The 14,819-nt window shown below is 31.9% G+C and overlaps 1 protein-coding gene across 8 annotated transcripts in view; it reads left to right on the forward strand.

Annotated features, from left to right (window-relative positions):
* The window catches only part of LOC114341830 (bromodomain-containing protein 3), a 152,588-nt gene that overhangs the window by 107,712 nt on the left and 30,057 nt on the right, over positions 1-14,819 (forward strand). For all 8 annotated transcript variants that reach the window (XM_050652246.1, XM_050652247.1, XM_028292734.2 and 5 more), the window contains one exon: positions 8,927-9,064. In XM_050652246.1, the coding sequence (XP_050508203.1) occupies positions 8,927-9,064 (138 nt within the window). The remainder of the gene's footprint in view (positions 1-8,926; positions 9,065-14,819) is intronic.

Raw genomic sequence — 14,819 nt, forward strand, 5'->3', positions numbered from 1 at the left:
GAATTTTACATGAAAATTCGTCCCCCTTCCATTATAAATTGACAAATGCCTTTTTTTTGAAGCCCTTGGTTTCTGAATTTCTGCGGGGATCAAATTTTCATTGGAACAGACTGTATAAAAACAATTAATAAATCCACGGAGATCGACTTATAAAATAACGCGATTTTTTGCGTGCATGACAAATTTGACTATCTGATCTCTTAAAATTGTCTACCAAAAGTAAAAAAAATAATTATATTTTGTATGTACCTATGAATTTCTTATTTTATTCTACACTCACCGGCACGAAAAACGGGCACCCCACAAAATGGGCAATTTTTGATGTCACGAATTTCCTAAAACTGTTATTTATTATTTAAGAATAGCAATGTAATAATATTGTTGCTTGACAGGTAAATGTCATTTTATACCGGGTGTAACAATCATACTGTGTTTTTTCCTTAAAGTTCGGAACACTTTGTGGAATATTATAGCATTTATAAAATACTGAAATTAAATCCCAACAATAGCCTTAGGCTTCCTTAACATTTTGCTTTTTGATGCATTCACTTATGTGAGATAATAAAAAAGTTAGGTTTCTAAATAAGTGTTACAAACTCTAAGGGGTAATTCTGCATGAAAAAATAATGACAGTTTGCTTTATAAACATATGTCCACAAATTCTTCGTTTTCGAGATACGGGATGTTGAATTTTTTCTTACAAACTGACGATTTATTGATTGCTCTAAAACCGGTTGAGATATACAAATGAAATTTGGTAGGTTTTAAGAAACAGTTATTACGCATTTTTTGACATACAATTAAGAATTTTATATTCTCCATTGGCGTGCATACGGGTAATATTACCCGTATGCACGCCAATGGTGCGCCAATTGCATGTCAAAAAAATATGCAATAACTGTCTCTTAAAACCTACCAAATTTCATTTGCATATCTCAACCGGTTTTAGAGCAATCAATAAATCGTCAGTTTGTAAGAAAAAATTCAACATCCCGTATCTCGGAAACGAAGAATTTGCGGACATATGTTTATAAAGCAAGCGGTCATTGATTTTTCATGCAGAATTACCCCTTAATGTTTGATAAACTTATTTAGAAACACCCTGTATTGATGAATAACATAGCTATTTGTTAAAGTACCTAACATTTTTATTATCCAACATAAGCGAATGAATAAAAAAACAAAATGTTAAGAAAACCTGAAGCTGTAGTTGGGTTTTAGTTTCAGTATTTTATAAATGCTAGAATATTCCACAGGATGTGTTGAACTTTGAGCAAAAAACACAGTTTGTTTGGTACACCTGGTATACAATGACAATTTACCTTTCTAGCAACAATATTATTACAGTGATATTGGTAAAGAATAAGGCTATAACATATTAAAAAAATCACTTAAATCAGACAACAGGTTTAGGAAATTCGAGACATCAAAAATTAACCCATTTTGTGGGGTGCCGGTTTTTCGTGCCGGTGAGTGTATATTCTACCGACTTCGTCATAAAATTGTTTTATTTACATGTAAAACGAAAGACATGGCCTCTATAAGCGTTAACTTTCTATGAGCGTCAATATTCGTTGGTGTTACTGAATCAAGACTCGAAGGATTAGACGGATGTAGGTGTGATATACCACGGGACATTTACTACTGGAAAAGTTTGATAATTGCCAGATTGTAGTTGCTGGCAATCCACCATAAGTGAATAACCCACTATTTTTATATTTATTGTCATAATTATAGACCCACAATTTGGTCATTACGCGGAGGATCGCTTCATTACGCAAATAACGTAAATTTCACTTATTTGCATTCTTTTGGGTGTAAAGATCTGCCAGATTAGTCATTAATCCAGGTGTATACCTAGATCTGTTTTAATTGTTGATGTTTTAATTTACACTCTAGACATAGAAGTTATTTAAACATAGTGTAACAGAAGTGTAAATTAAAACATAGATAGTAGCTTCCTTACAGTACAGTTCATCTTCCTGTTGAACATCAGTAAGGTCTCGTTTTATGCGGTGGATACGTTCTACAGAAAAGCGCATATAAAAAAATCGCATTAAAAAAGACTTGACTTGCATTGAAAAGTAGGAATACGTTCCGTAATTTTCTAAAATCACATAAAACCAAAACATTTGTCCACCAAAAAAAAAAAAAAAATAAATAAAAAATAGACTTACGATATTGAGATGGCAAAAACCTCTTCTAATGAAAAGTAAAACTTTACAACACTCACTTTAAACGTTTCGATGCAGAAATCAAAATGTGCTGCATATAAAGCCGCGTCCTCAGTGGTAAATTTTTACGTGCGTATTGAACTAATGGTTTGTCGCAAAAATTTGCGTCGCGAATTTAATTGCTTGACCATCGAAAATTTGTTTATCATTCGTTCACACTGCAAAGCTTATGCGACGCAAATCCTTTTATCTGCGCTCAAAAACCGACAACCGATGGAGCATATATGCGTTGTGTGCGTCGAAAATTATTGCATCCGATGTATGCGACAAACACGTCCTAATTAGCACAATTTACCTCGAGCACGCAAATATTTGCGGCGAACAGCTGGTTCTTGCAAATTTTTACCAGTGAGGACGCGGCTTTATACTGCAACTTGAAATCAGCAAAATTTAAACTAGTCACTTATAAAAATGAATGAAGTACCTCTAAGAGAAAATTTAATTTCAAAACAACTACAGCTTGTACCTTTCAATGTGAGACTCTGAATGATGTCATAGCGACATCATGTAATAAGTGGAATCCCCAAATCAAATTGCAAACGCTCACTTTACTGATATCTGGATGTGAATAGTTAATAATATTAATGATATTAGTTGTTAATAATAGAAATTTTTGAATGAACTACAAACCGCACAACTTCAAAATCGCATTAAAAAAATCCGCATAAAAAGAGACCTTACTGTATAGACTTACGAGCTTTCGTAGTTTAAAAGATATGTAAAAGTATAAACCAACAAAGTAATAAAAGTCATAATGGACCAAAAATCGATTTACGAGGTTTTGCAGGTTAACCTTCGATATACATATTTGGTGTTTTGGCCATTTATATTTAGTGTCATTCTCTATGAAGAAGCCCTTAAACGACCGGAAGGGCATCAATATTTCTGATTAATTAGCTAAAATGAAAAGGTTACAAATCAATAGTGAATAGAATATGGAAGATCATCATAAAACCCTAAAATCGTCAATGAGGTTCCTCTCTGTCATTATCGTTTCCATTTTTGCTTTCCATAACTTTTCCCAGGAATTTTTCGGTGACTCTATTTAAATTTAATATTTTGTATTTTGACAACGAAACCCGATTTGGCCTTAGAAACGTTAATAAAATAATTTTTTTGGTAAAATTGTGGCTTATTCCCATTAAAAATAGTTGATTATAAAAATGCCACAAGGAAATAGCTTCAGAATAAATTTAATATGTTGTACAAAGTTAGATAAACGAACTAATAAGGAGAGCGAAAAAAATACGAAATCGTTAAAAAATATATGCCTGGTGGTATAAGTAGCTTTTTCTTGATAATTATATTAACATGCATGTTATAGATCCTCTAATAAGCTAATAAATGTTGTCAAATCTGTACTGGCTATAACGGTGTGTTAACACACCAACGAGGCAGCAAATATCAATGACAGATAACGGTAATTATGGTGTAAAATAGGAAGTGGTTGAATGCTCGAATACGGAAATAAAAGGCAGACATCGAGCACTGAGTTAAATCATGCCCAAGTATACTTTTGCTCCTAGAGCATCTTCAAGGCATTTCGTCAAAACAGGAAGGCATCCTTGAATGTCAAACATTTGTCTCATTTGGGGTGGCAAAATTAGCATATAACGTACACTAGACAAAGGACAAACAAATAAAAATTAATTGCCTTTGAAGATTGTACCTCTCTTCAACATGTACCTGACGTAGAAGTAGTACCGGCAATTAATTTTTATCTGTTTGTCCTTTGTCTAGTGATAATGTATGTTATATGTTAATTTTGCCATCCCAAATGAGACAAGTGTTTAATAACATTCAAGGACACCTTCCTGTTTTGACGAAATGCCCCTGAAGATGCTCTAGGAGCAAAAGTATACTTGGGCAAGATTTAATAAATGATGGTGTAGTTTTGTAGCCATTTCATTTTAACTCGAGGCGAACCACCACCACCTTATCAATAGACGTTTACTGTACTGAGTGAGTTTTATGTATGGAAACCCTCAATTATCTCGGAAACGGTTTGCACGATTTTTAGATGTTTTGGTGTCTAAGGGTTTTCTAATGCGGCCGATCTTACAGTGGTAATTACATTGTTGTCAGATCTTCCGTTTTTCCTTAAATCTAATGAACTTTCTTATTTCAAATGGACACCCTTTATATTTTTTGCGTTTTGAAGTCTATAAGAAATACTGATTACTTTTCATGTTACATTCCCTATACCTAGATGCCATATTTTCGGAGTTATTGCTAAATTTATTTAAAAAGAAAACTTTAAACAAATTATAAAAATCAATTTTTTCGGCCCGGGTAGACATTATTTTAGGTTCCTTGGATCATTGCCAACAAAAAAGGTCTTTTGTTAATTTCTCTCTAAATTTATTCGTTTTCGAGTTATAAACAATTTAAAACTGAAAAAAAAAAAAACGAAAAATCACGATTTTCAACAAAAACACAAGTAAAAGATATAGGTACTTTTTGAAACTACGAAATAGCTAAATACAAGCTCTTTGTTTTTTATTCTAAAACCTTGTTTTTTAATTGTTAATGAAGCGCATATGAGAGGACGGGCGATCAATACAATTAAACAACTAAAAAACAATATTTTAAAATGAAATAAGCCCGTACAACTTATTGGTAGCTAATAAAATAAGGTTTGATCTTGAATTTTAGGCACTTCGTAGTTTCAAAACTAGTATATTTATTTTAATTGTGTTTTAAACCTTGAAAATCGTAATTTTTCGATTTTTTTCAGTTTTAAATTGTTTATAACTCGGAAACGATTAACTTTAGAGAAAAAATACAATAGACCTTTTTTGTTCCTAATGAGCCAAAGAACCTAAAACAATGTCTATCCGGGCCAAAAAATTGATTTTTATAATTTGTTGATTTTTTTTTTGTAATAAATGTAGCAATAACCCGAGATTGTGGCATTTAGGTATAGGGAATATAACATGAAAAATAATCAGTATTTACACGCAAAAAATATACAGGGTGTTCCATTTGAAATAGAAAAGTTCATTAGGTTTCCAAAAAAACGGAAGATCTGACAACAATGTAATTAACACTATGATATCGGCCGCATTATAAAACCCTTGCCCACCAAAATTTATAAAATTCGTACAAGCTGTTTCCGAGATAATTGAGTGTTTCCATACATAAAACTCACTCTGTATAATGCAGACCAAATAGTTGTTTTATGGTTATATTTTGGGTGTGTTTCGGTACGGTTCCTATAACAATATAATCTAATTCCTAGTTTCCCCTCTTTTCTGTTATTTCAGTCATTTTCTCTTCTATCCCACTGTTTAATTTCTTTCTTTACGTTTTTTCTTTGTACAAATTTGCGGCATTATTCAGCGTTTGTGGACACCCTTCGGATAGCAAGGAACAAGATTTATAGTTTAATAGAAATGCAGCTATAGTTCTCACCACCCAGGAAGAATCGGTCCCGATTCTTATTTTCGTACCGGTCCAACCCTATCCCGATACAGATACCAACTTTAAATATTGACATATTTACCCAAAAAAAATTGATATTGTTTATCCTGTTGACTGCGCCATTTTTCTTGTACATGTCCCCTAATATGTCACGATATCAGTTGTAGTTCCAAAGATATACAATCATATTATACATGACAACCTGTAGCCCGATCAAAGAACAATCTGACCCCAAAAAAAATGAAGGAAGGATGACAATTTGGGAATAGGTAGTTGAAATTGTCTATTATTATATAAGAAAAAGTTTACAATTCTACATCCCTCTCGAAGGTGAAAAATATACATTCAAAATAAGACCGGAATTTGATAAAATGACTAATTCTAAACAACTTTTGTTCTATAGAGTTTTTTCGCTAAGTCAATACTTTTCGAGTTATTTGCGAGTGAATATGTTCATTTTCAACAAAAAAAACATGTTTTTGGACGGTTTTTCGGAGATAGACTCAAAAAGTAAGTATTTTATCGAAAAAGATATTCTTAGCAAAAGTATAGCTTATGATAAATTGAAAAAAAAAATGGTGTATGCATAAGGTCTGTAGACCCAGTAGAAGCAAAGTTGTAGCTAATGAAAATAGGTTCTTCTTCGTCAAATTCCAAATCGAATCAATGGGAAATAACCCAAAAACGGAGCACTTTTCGGGGAAAATTGATTTTAACTTTTTTAAAGTATTTAAAAAAAAGGTTTATTTTTGTTTTTTAAAAAAACTTCTAACATTAAAAGCAAGTGAGTTACGCTCAAAATATTGTTGGTCCCTTTTATTTTTTGGTAAAAGAAATTGCCAAAATAACCCCTCTAATTAGCATCACAAATAAATTTTATCATTACCACTTGACAGGTTATTTTGCTTATGTATTATTTATATGATCTTTAAGTTTCATCGGGTCAAAGTGCTTATTTTTGAAAAAGCTGTAGTTAAAATGGCTTGAACGAGTAACTAATCACGAGTTTAGGCAAATTTTGAACAGCCATAGCATAACCAATTTTTGTCTAACAAGAAAACAAAAAATCAAAAATATTCATAATAACAAAACGAACATTTTATAACTCTTTGAGATTTTTGGTATTACTAATAATTTTTAAGTTAATTCCATAAAAAATTCCATTTTTTTCAAAATTAAAAAATGTTTTATTTTAAACCCAATTTTTTTCAAAAATGAGCACTTTGAACCAATGAAACATAGATAATATAAACAATACATAAGTAAAGTAACTTGTGAAGCGATTACGATTAATTTTATTTGGGAAGTCAATTAGGGGGTGATTTTCGCGATAACTCACTTACTTTTAATGTCAGAAGTTTTTTTTAAAAACAAAAGTAAACCTTTTTTTTTAAACTTTAAAAAAGTTGTAATGAATTTTTCCCGAAAAGAGCTCCGTTTTTGGGTTATTTCAAATTAAAATATTCTATTTGGAATTTGACGAAGAAGAACCTACTTTTCATTAGCTACAACTCTGCTCATACTGGGTCTGCAGACTTCATGCATACACCATTTTTTTCAGTTTTTTATAAGCTATACTTTTGCTAAGGAAAATTTTTTCGCTAAAATACTTACTTTTTGAGTTATCTGCGAAAAACCGTCCAAAAACATGTTTTTTTTTGTTTAAAAGTGAACATATTCACTCGCAAATAACTAGAAAAGTATTAACATAGTGAAAAAACCCAATAGAACAAAAGTTACTTAGAATTAGTCATTTTATACAATTTCGGACTTATTTTGAACTTATATTTTTTCACAGCCGAGAAAATATTTTTCACCCCGTATTTCCCGATTTTTGTAAAATGGGGGGAGGGATGTAGAATTGTAAACTTTTTCTTATACAGGATATTTCATTAATAATTGTCCATATAGTAACTGGAGAAACCTTAGCACAAAATACGAAGATTTAACCTAAAACACTTAAATAAAATGTGGTTCCTTACTAAGTTACAGGGTGTTTTATCTAAAAATTTAAAAATTATTTTTGCTCAGCATTTTAAAACTATTCGACGACGTATCCTTTTCATACTTCTCAGGAAGTATAGGTACTATACAAACTACTTACTAAATTATGTTAAACAGACGTTTCTGTCTATTACCAGAGGCGTACGACGGGGGAAAGTGAATGCTTGACCATTTCTAAATTCTACGCCACTGGCGGTATTGCTATTTTAGTTAAATTTTTGGATTCTCCAATACTTTCTATAAAAATAACACGCTCTTCATTCGTAACGATAAATCATTAGTTTTCCAGATCTTTGAAGTTAAAAATGAAACGACACGGTTATTTTGATTAATGTATTGTGTCGCTTCATTTTTAATTTCAAATATCTCGAAAACTAATCATTTTATCGTTACGAATGAAGAGTATATTATTTACGTAAAGAGTATTGAAAAATCAAAAAATTACACTAAAATAGCAATTTCGTCAGTGGCGTAGAATTTGGGAAGGGTCAACCAGCCACTGTCTCCTTTCGTACGCCTCTGGTAGTAGCTAGAAACGTTTATTTATCTTAATTTAGTAGGGTGTACAGTACCTACACTTTCTGCCAAGTATGATAAGAATACACCAAATAGTTTTAAAGTATTGAGTACAAATAATTTTTTAAATTTCAATCATATGAATCATACCATAAATTAATCAAAATAACTGTGCTGTTTCATATTTAATTTCAAATATCTCGAAAACTAATGACTTTATCGTTACCAATGAGGAGTATATTATTTACGTAGAAAGTATTGGATAATCTAAAAATGGAACTAAAATAGTAATTCCTTCAGTGGCGTAGAATTTGAGAAGGGTCAACCATTTACTATCCCCTGCCGTACGCCTCTGGTAGTAGCTAGAAACGTGTGTTTATCATAATTTAGTAGGGTGTATAGTAGTCGCACTTTCTGCCAAGTATGAAAAGGATACTTCGAATAGTTTTAATATGCTGGGCAAAAATATTTTTTAAATTTTTAGATAAAACACCCTTTAGATAAACTTAGTAAGGAACCACATTTTATCTAAGTGTTTTAGGTTAAATCTTCGTATTTTGTGCTATATGGACAATTATTAATGAAACACCCTGTATAATAATAGACAATTTCAACTACCTATTCCCAAATTTTCATCCTTCCTTTATTTTTTTTGGAGGTTTTCGTAAAATTTTGTGTTCCCTGATCGGCCTACTGTATAATTGTGACTGTATCTAATTTGTAGTGTAATAGTTGTTGTTCTGTTACAGATGAAGCCAACAAGGTAGACCCAACGGGCGCGGGAGGTCCCTCAGGCCGCCTATCCTCTAGTTCCAGCAGTTCGGACTCCGACAGCAGTAGTAGCAGTTTGTCCTCTAGTTCTAGCGACTCCAGTGACAGTGAAGCAGGTTAGCTTATACGTCATTAAAGCGATATACAAGGTGGTGTCTTAAAAAAAACTCATTTTTGGAAACGTGGTTTCGCTAAACAAATTTCCCATGCATATATATCGTGTCTTTTTCTGTTTTAAGAGACGTTCGTCGATAAATGAACGAGCGATATTTTAAGGACATTAAAGGTGCCATTATTTAGTGGTTTTTTCTTTCGCGAGAAAAGTTACTCCGCTAGGAATAGACCGAGCAAGGCACAGCAAGTTATCAACTCTTTTTTGAGTCTGAAAATAAATAGAAAAGATGACAAAAAAATCATTCTGTTTTCGTGATATTTGTATTATAAATGGAACAAGTTAATATATCTTAGTTGAAGTTTTTAAGCTGCTTTTTTCGCCTGAAAATTATGTTTAAACGTGGATCATTATTTTCTTATTTTTCGTTGCAAATTTTTCAATATTCCATCAGAATTTTGTTTTTGATATAAGATTGTTTTAATATAAATATTTTTAATTTTTTATAAATTTATTTAACTTTTAGGCCCATATCCAATAAATACGTAGTCAATGAGCAAATATTTATTTTAATTTAAATTTATATTTTACGACTTTACTACTAAAGACTACTTTACGACCAAAATTTGCTTTTTTGCCACATTTTCCATCTCTTTTCTTGTTCCACTAAAAGTTTAATCATTACGTAAATTTCGCTTGTTTTGCTTTAACTTACAAAGTATTTTTGTGTTGTTTGTGAGATTTTATTATCTTAATATATCATGCAATTTATTATTAGTACCCAAAAAGTGATTTTAGTGATTTTTATGAATATATAATATTTACCTTATATTCCATACTATCGTGTAATTGATTTTAGTTAATAATATAATTTTTTACGTAAGTTCTTAACTGCTGTGTGTCTTGCGAAGTCCATTAGCGTTTTTTATTAATTTTCTTAAAATTTTACGTTTTGTTTTGTATAATAAAGTGGCCGCACCAACTCATCCTATCTCGGTCTCGAGCGTTATTTATTTATTTTGTTGAATATGTTTATGTGCAAAAAAAGAACTATGTCTCCTCGATTTTTATGTTAGCGCGACTGATTTTGGCAACTGTACACGAGTCCAGTTTTTCAAGCAAATAATCGTGGAAGATTGTGGCAAAATTATGTGTCGTCACCGAAATTATGGACTGGTGAAATCGTGAAGTCACATGAGGTGGATGGAGTTTGTGAACCATTTCATTAAAGATCTCAGTAATCGAGACATTTGATTTGTTCTTAAATTCTTTATTGTATTTCTTTTTTATTATTGTTATTTCTTTCTGTAGATCATAACGCTAGTTTCTTTCCATCTCTACACTCGAGTACTCACAACCTCTCTCTATTGTTTACGAATTGTCCATTCTATGTCTACGAAGACGCACCGCACCAATGAAGTTTCTGTCGACTGTCCTGCTTGATATTTTGCTCACAAGAATGTATGTATGTGTGTACAAGAAGAGGATTTTTCATTTTTCACAGATTTTTCATAATTTTTACAAGAAAATAGTGTGAGGTCCCCATCATCAGTGATTTTGATTGTCTTTCCTACTTCTGGAATGGGATTAATTCATAATTCTTCTTCACTGTTGTCTCAACAAACTAAGATTATAAGCAGTAGATTACATTAAATGCTTCAATACAATTTATGGTATCCAAAAGTCGAGTCCTGTTCTCATATTCACTAACGAAACAAAAGAGTTCTGAGCTTCTACTATTTGAAAATGTTCATAATCTCCATTCCCTCGTTTGACCTCACGAGTTCATTGAAAAGAGAGATAAGTAGGAAATGGTCATGTAAATAATGTATCTTTTACTTTGAAAAAAAGTATTTGCGTTAAATGAATGAGAAATAGATGTAATGAAGAAACAAAATTAACCGTTTATAGAGTGTGTAGAGCCCAAGGATTTTTGCCACTTAAATATCAGTGTCAATAAAGTCAACATTATATGCAACGATCGAAAACGGTCCTGGGACTAGAAGAAAAAGTATCAGTGTAGGTTTATTCTCCATACAAGGAAAAATTAAAGATAACATAGTTAAAGAATATCAGGGACATAAGTATTTCAGCAACAAAATTGAGCTGTATATGACTTAATTTGAGCAACACAATGTGTCATGTGAGGTATGAAGAATAACGAAAGGTTTTTTACCAAAATGCTAGACGAATATGGTTATATTACCAGTAAAGAATCAGGGACACAAAAATCATGAAGAAAACAAGAAAAAGAAAAAATTCAAATCATCATAAGATTTCCTTCCAAAAATATAAATTTTTGCGGTGGGAACATCCATCTTAGAAAATAACCCCACTATTGAGAAATTCACACCGAGAATGCAGTATGGCTAAGATAGGGCAATACATTTCTAATGGGGAATAAACGCACAGGGTTATCAGTCATCACCAGTTGTTGATTGCTCTCTGAAGAGCGTCACACAGGAACTGTGGCAACACTGAATGCGCATTCCTATCTTAACCCTACTGCAATCCCAGTGTGAATTTCACGTTAGTAACTTAGTCCCACCACTATTATCAGTTGTTGGAAGAGTAAATACAAAAATCAACTTAACCTGTACAAAAACTTCCATTTTAGCCATGGTACATGATTTTATATGGGAAAAATTCTTATTTTTGGGCTCTATACATGAAATATGGCTATACAGAAATAACGCACGGCAACAGTGTATTGAATTAGAAAAACATTGTTGCCAAACGTCGCTGAATTTCTTGTAAAATGTGATTTATGTTAAATGTTTCTTCACAAATTGACAATATTGTAGTAACGAACGGTTACTTGGTTACAATATGTTGGGAAGTGCGCGTAATCTTGACAGGTGACGAAGTATCAAGTACTGAAACTGTTTTGTAAAAAGATTTAAACACTTACTGCGGAATTTATTGAGATATGTTACCCAGCGTTTGCTTGTTTCGGTTGTAGTAATAAGGCAGTAAGAGGGAATAAGTGATTTTTCTGACGTGCAGATCCGTATTAAGGTGATATAACTGTACTTATTCGTTTGATTTTGAGGTTCTTCTCGAAACGAGAACTTTTTTCTTTTGCTTTGTGGAATCTTGATTTACATTCCAACAGTTCATTGTCGATATCGGATAGTTTTAAAACGAGGCTCATTTTTGCGCCGTATCTGTATCGAGAAAAAATCATTTATTTCGATTTGAAACAAGTGGACCTGAACAATAATCAAATGGTCGGTTTATCAAAGCAAATCACAAAAGTTTTTATGCAGAGTTTAACATAATATGAAATAATAAAGTAGTGACATATATATGGATTTTTCCTACTAAAACCGTTTTAAGCTTTGATCAGACCTTCAAATTTATGGTGTCATAGTTTGACAGTGTTGCCAAATCATCGGAAGATCAGTAGCTATAGGAAAAGTTTTTGGGAAGTTATTTTAACTTTGTTAATTTTGATAGCTTAGGAAATAGTATCAAGAGTAAAAGTCTTTTGGTTAAGGCTGCTCATTCATTTAATACACTACAAAAAATAAGGAAATTTCATGTTTTTAGATATTTCTTGGTTAAGACTCACACCCCTTTTCGAATATCACCCACACATTGAAAGTATTGTGTTATTAAATACACAACCATAATAACATACTTCTTTTTCATGTACCATGACCTTTCAGAACATTGGTTACCATTATAGCTATCTTAATTTTATTCACTGCCACTCTAAATACCATGCTTGTATCAATACTATACCAAATCCATACGTTCTTTAACCATGAAGTCTTTCTTCGTCCTGAACTGCGTTTGTCTGCTATTTTCCCTTCCATAATATCTTGGAGAAACCTATATTTGAGACCTATCATGACATGTTCGAAGTACTCCAGCTTTTTCTTCTTAATGCTTTTTTCTTTTCTCAAAAAAAAACGCGTGTATAATAATGATTATCTCACTTGTAGATAAAATGATAGGAAAGTATGGATTTTTTATACAATTTTTTAGGCATACGTGTTGCAGGGGACCCACGTGTTAAAAAACTTGACATGGAAATGTAAAGACTTTTTTATTTTTAGTTCTTTTCTTATTAGACAAATTACTAGATAACTGGAAAAACGTAGTTGAATTTAATATAAAGTGAATAAAATTGTAAGCAATTGTTGACGAATTTTTGTCGCTGATCAGCTGTAACGGAGTTAGTAGGAACAAATCAATAATATACTTATGCTGGTGCTGTTTTTGAATTGATTTTATTTGGATTGAAGCCGTTGTATGATTTAAACAGTGGAGACTGCCACAATCTGAACTCATCATCACTTGTGTTTTGTTATTTTGTATATCGTGAATTTGACATAGTATTATGACAAGCTACTTTTCGAGAAATAACCAGGAGATGGTGTAATTTGTCGCAGGTTATTTGTCGAAGTTTGGCGAGCAGTATTATACAATACCTTGAGTGCATTATAGTGTGGGGACGGCGTATCCGGACCAACCATACAGGCCATCGGGTCTTACCACAAATCAATTTTTTGCTTTATATGGTTGATGTAATTTATATATAGATATACGTCTGAGGTGATATTTGTGCTTTATCTTTTTCACATCCGCGCTACTACATTTTTATTGCAGACAAGCAGACAATGTGTGTGGCGGCTGTATATTTTTTTATTTGAAATAATCATCCCTCGCATCAAGAAATTTGTCTATCGATATATAAAGAAAAATTAATTTTAAAATATAATAAGTCGTGATTGCTTAAGTTCATGAATTGCATGCTCTCTTTCATACGCTTATACTACTACTTTAGACAGATAAACACAAAAACATTTACTGACATGACATTAGGAATATACATAATATGCCGGGGTTAATAATTTTTTATTATAATTATATACAGAGTGTCCCCGAAAATAGTGCGTTCCTTTAAGGTATGGATATAATACACAATGTAGAACAAAAAAGTCCTATAACATTTTTTTCTAAAGTTAACCGTTTCCAAGAAAAAAATTACATTGTTCTCCATATAAATGAATTTTTATTTTCATAAATTTGAATGACATGGCAACGTAGCCTAGAAGAACTTGCTGTGACTGTGGAAATTTAACCTAATAACCCCTTGTTTATTTACTTTGAGGTGTGATTTTTGGAGTTGTTGACATCGTAGGTACCTACCTGCAAAATAATGGATATGGGTTTGGTTGATATTTACATTAATTTACCTACCAGATGCAACTGACCTACAAACCTACTTTTTTAATCTTTTGATTTTTGAGTAGCGCGTTGTTGCCAGACTTCAATTTGCATATCAAAATGCATTTTCGTTTTTTGGTCAAACGGATCAATTTAGAAAAAAATTTATAGACTTTTTTGCTCTACATTGTGCCTTCTACCTATACCTTTAAGGAACGCACTATTTTCGGGGACACCCTGTATAAGAAATTACACTGTAATTTACATATTTTATACCCTTGTTCGTACTTTCTTAATGAACCTTTAGTGACTACTCTACACATTCAATTTTCTTCTTTTGTATAAAATTAATAACTCCGTATTTTTCAAGAATTTCTGCCACAGTTTACTTGTACTTAACATGAGTGACTTCTCTGTGGCTTCATCAGACGTTTCCTCTTCTTTGGTTTCTTATTATTCAGAAATTTATTCTTATTTTCCGTTTTAAGTTAGTTGTATGTCAACACAAGAAGCTGCAATGGAGTCACATGTGCAAATAATAAATTAATGGAAAGTTTTCTTTCAAAACTAGATTTTCTTTA

This window comes from Diabrotica virgifera, chromosome 5 (assembly GCF_917563875.1).
Source record: "Diabrotica virgifera virgifera chromosome 5, PGI_DIABVI_V3a".
Classification (NCBI taxonomy): Eukaryota; Metazoa; Arthropoda; class Insecta; order Coleoptera; family Chrysomelidae; genus Diabrotica; species Diabrotica virgifera.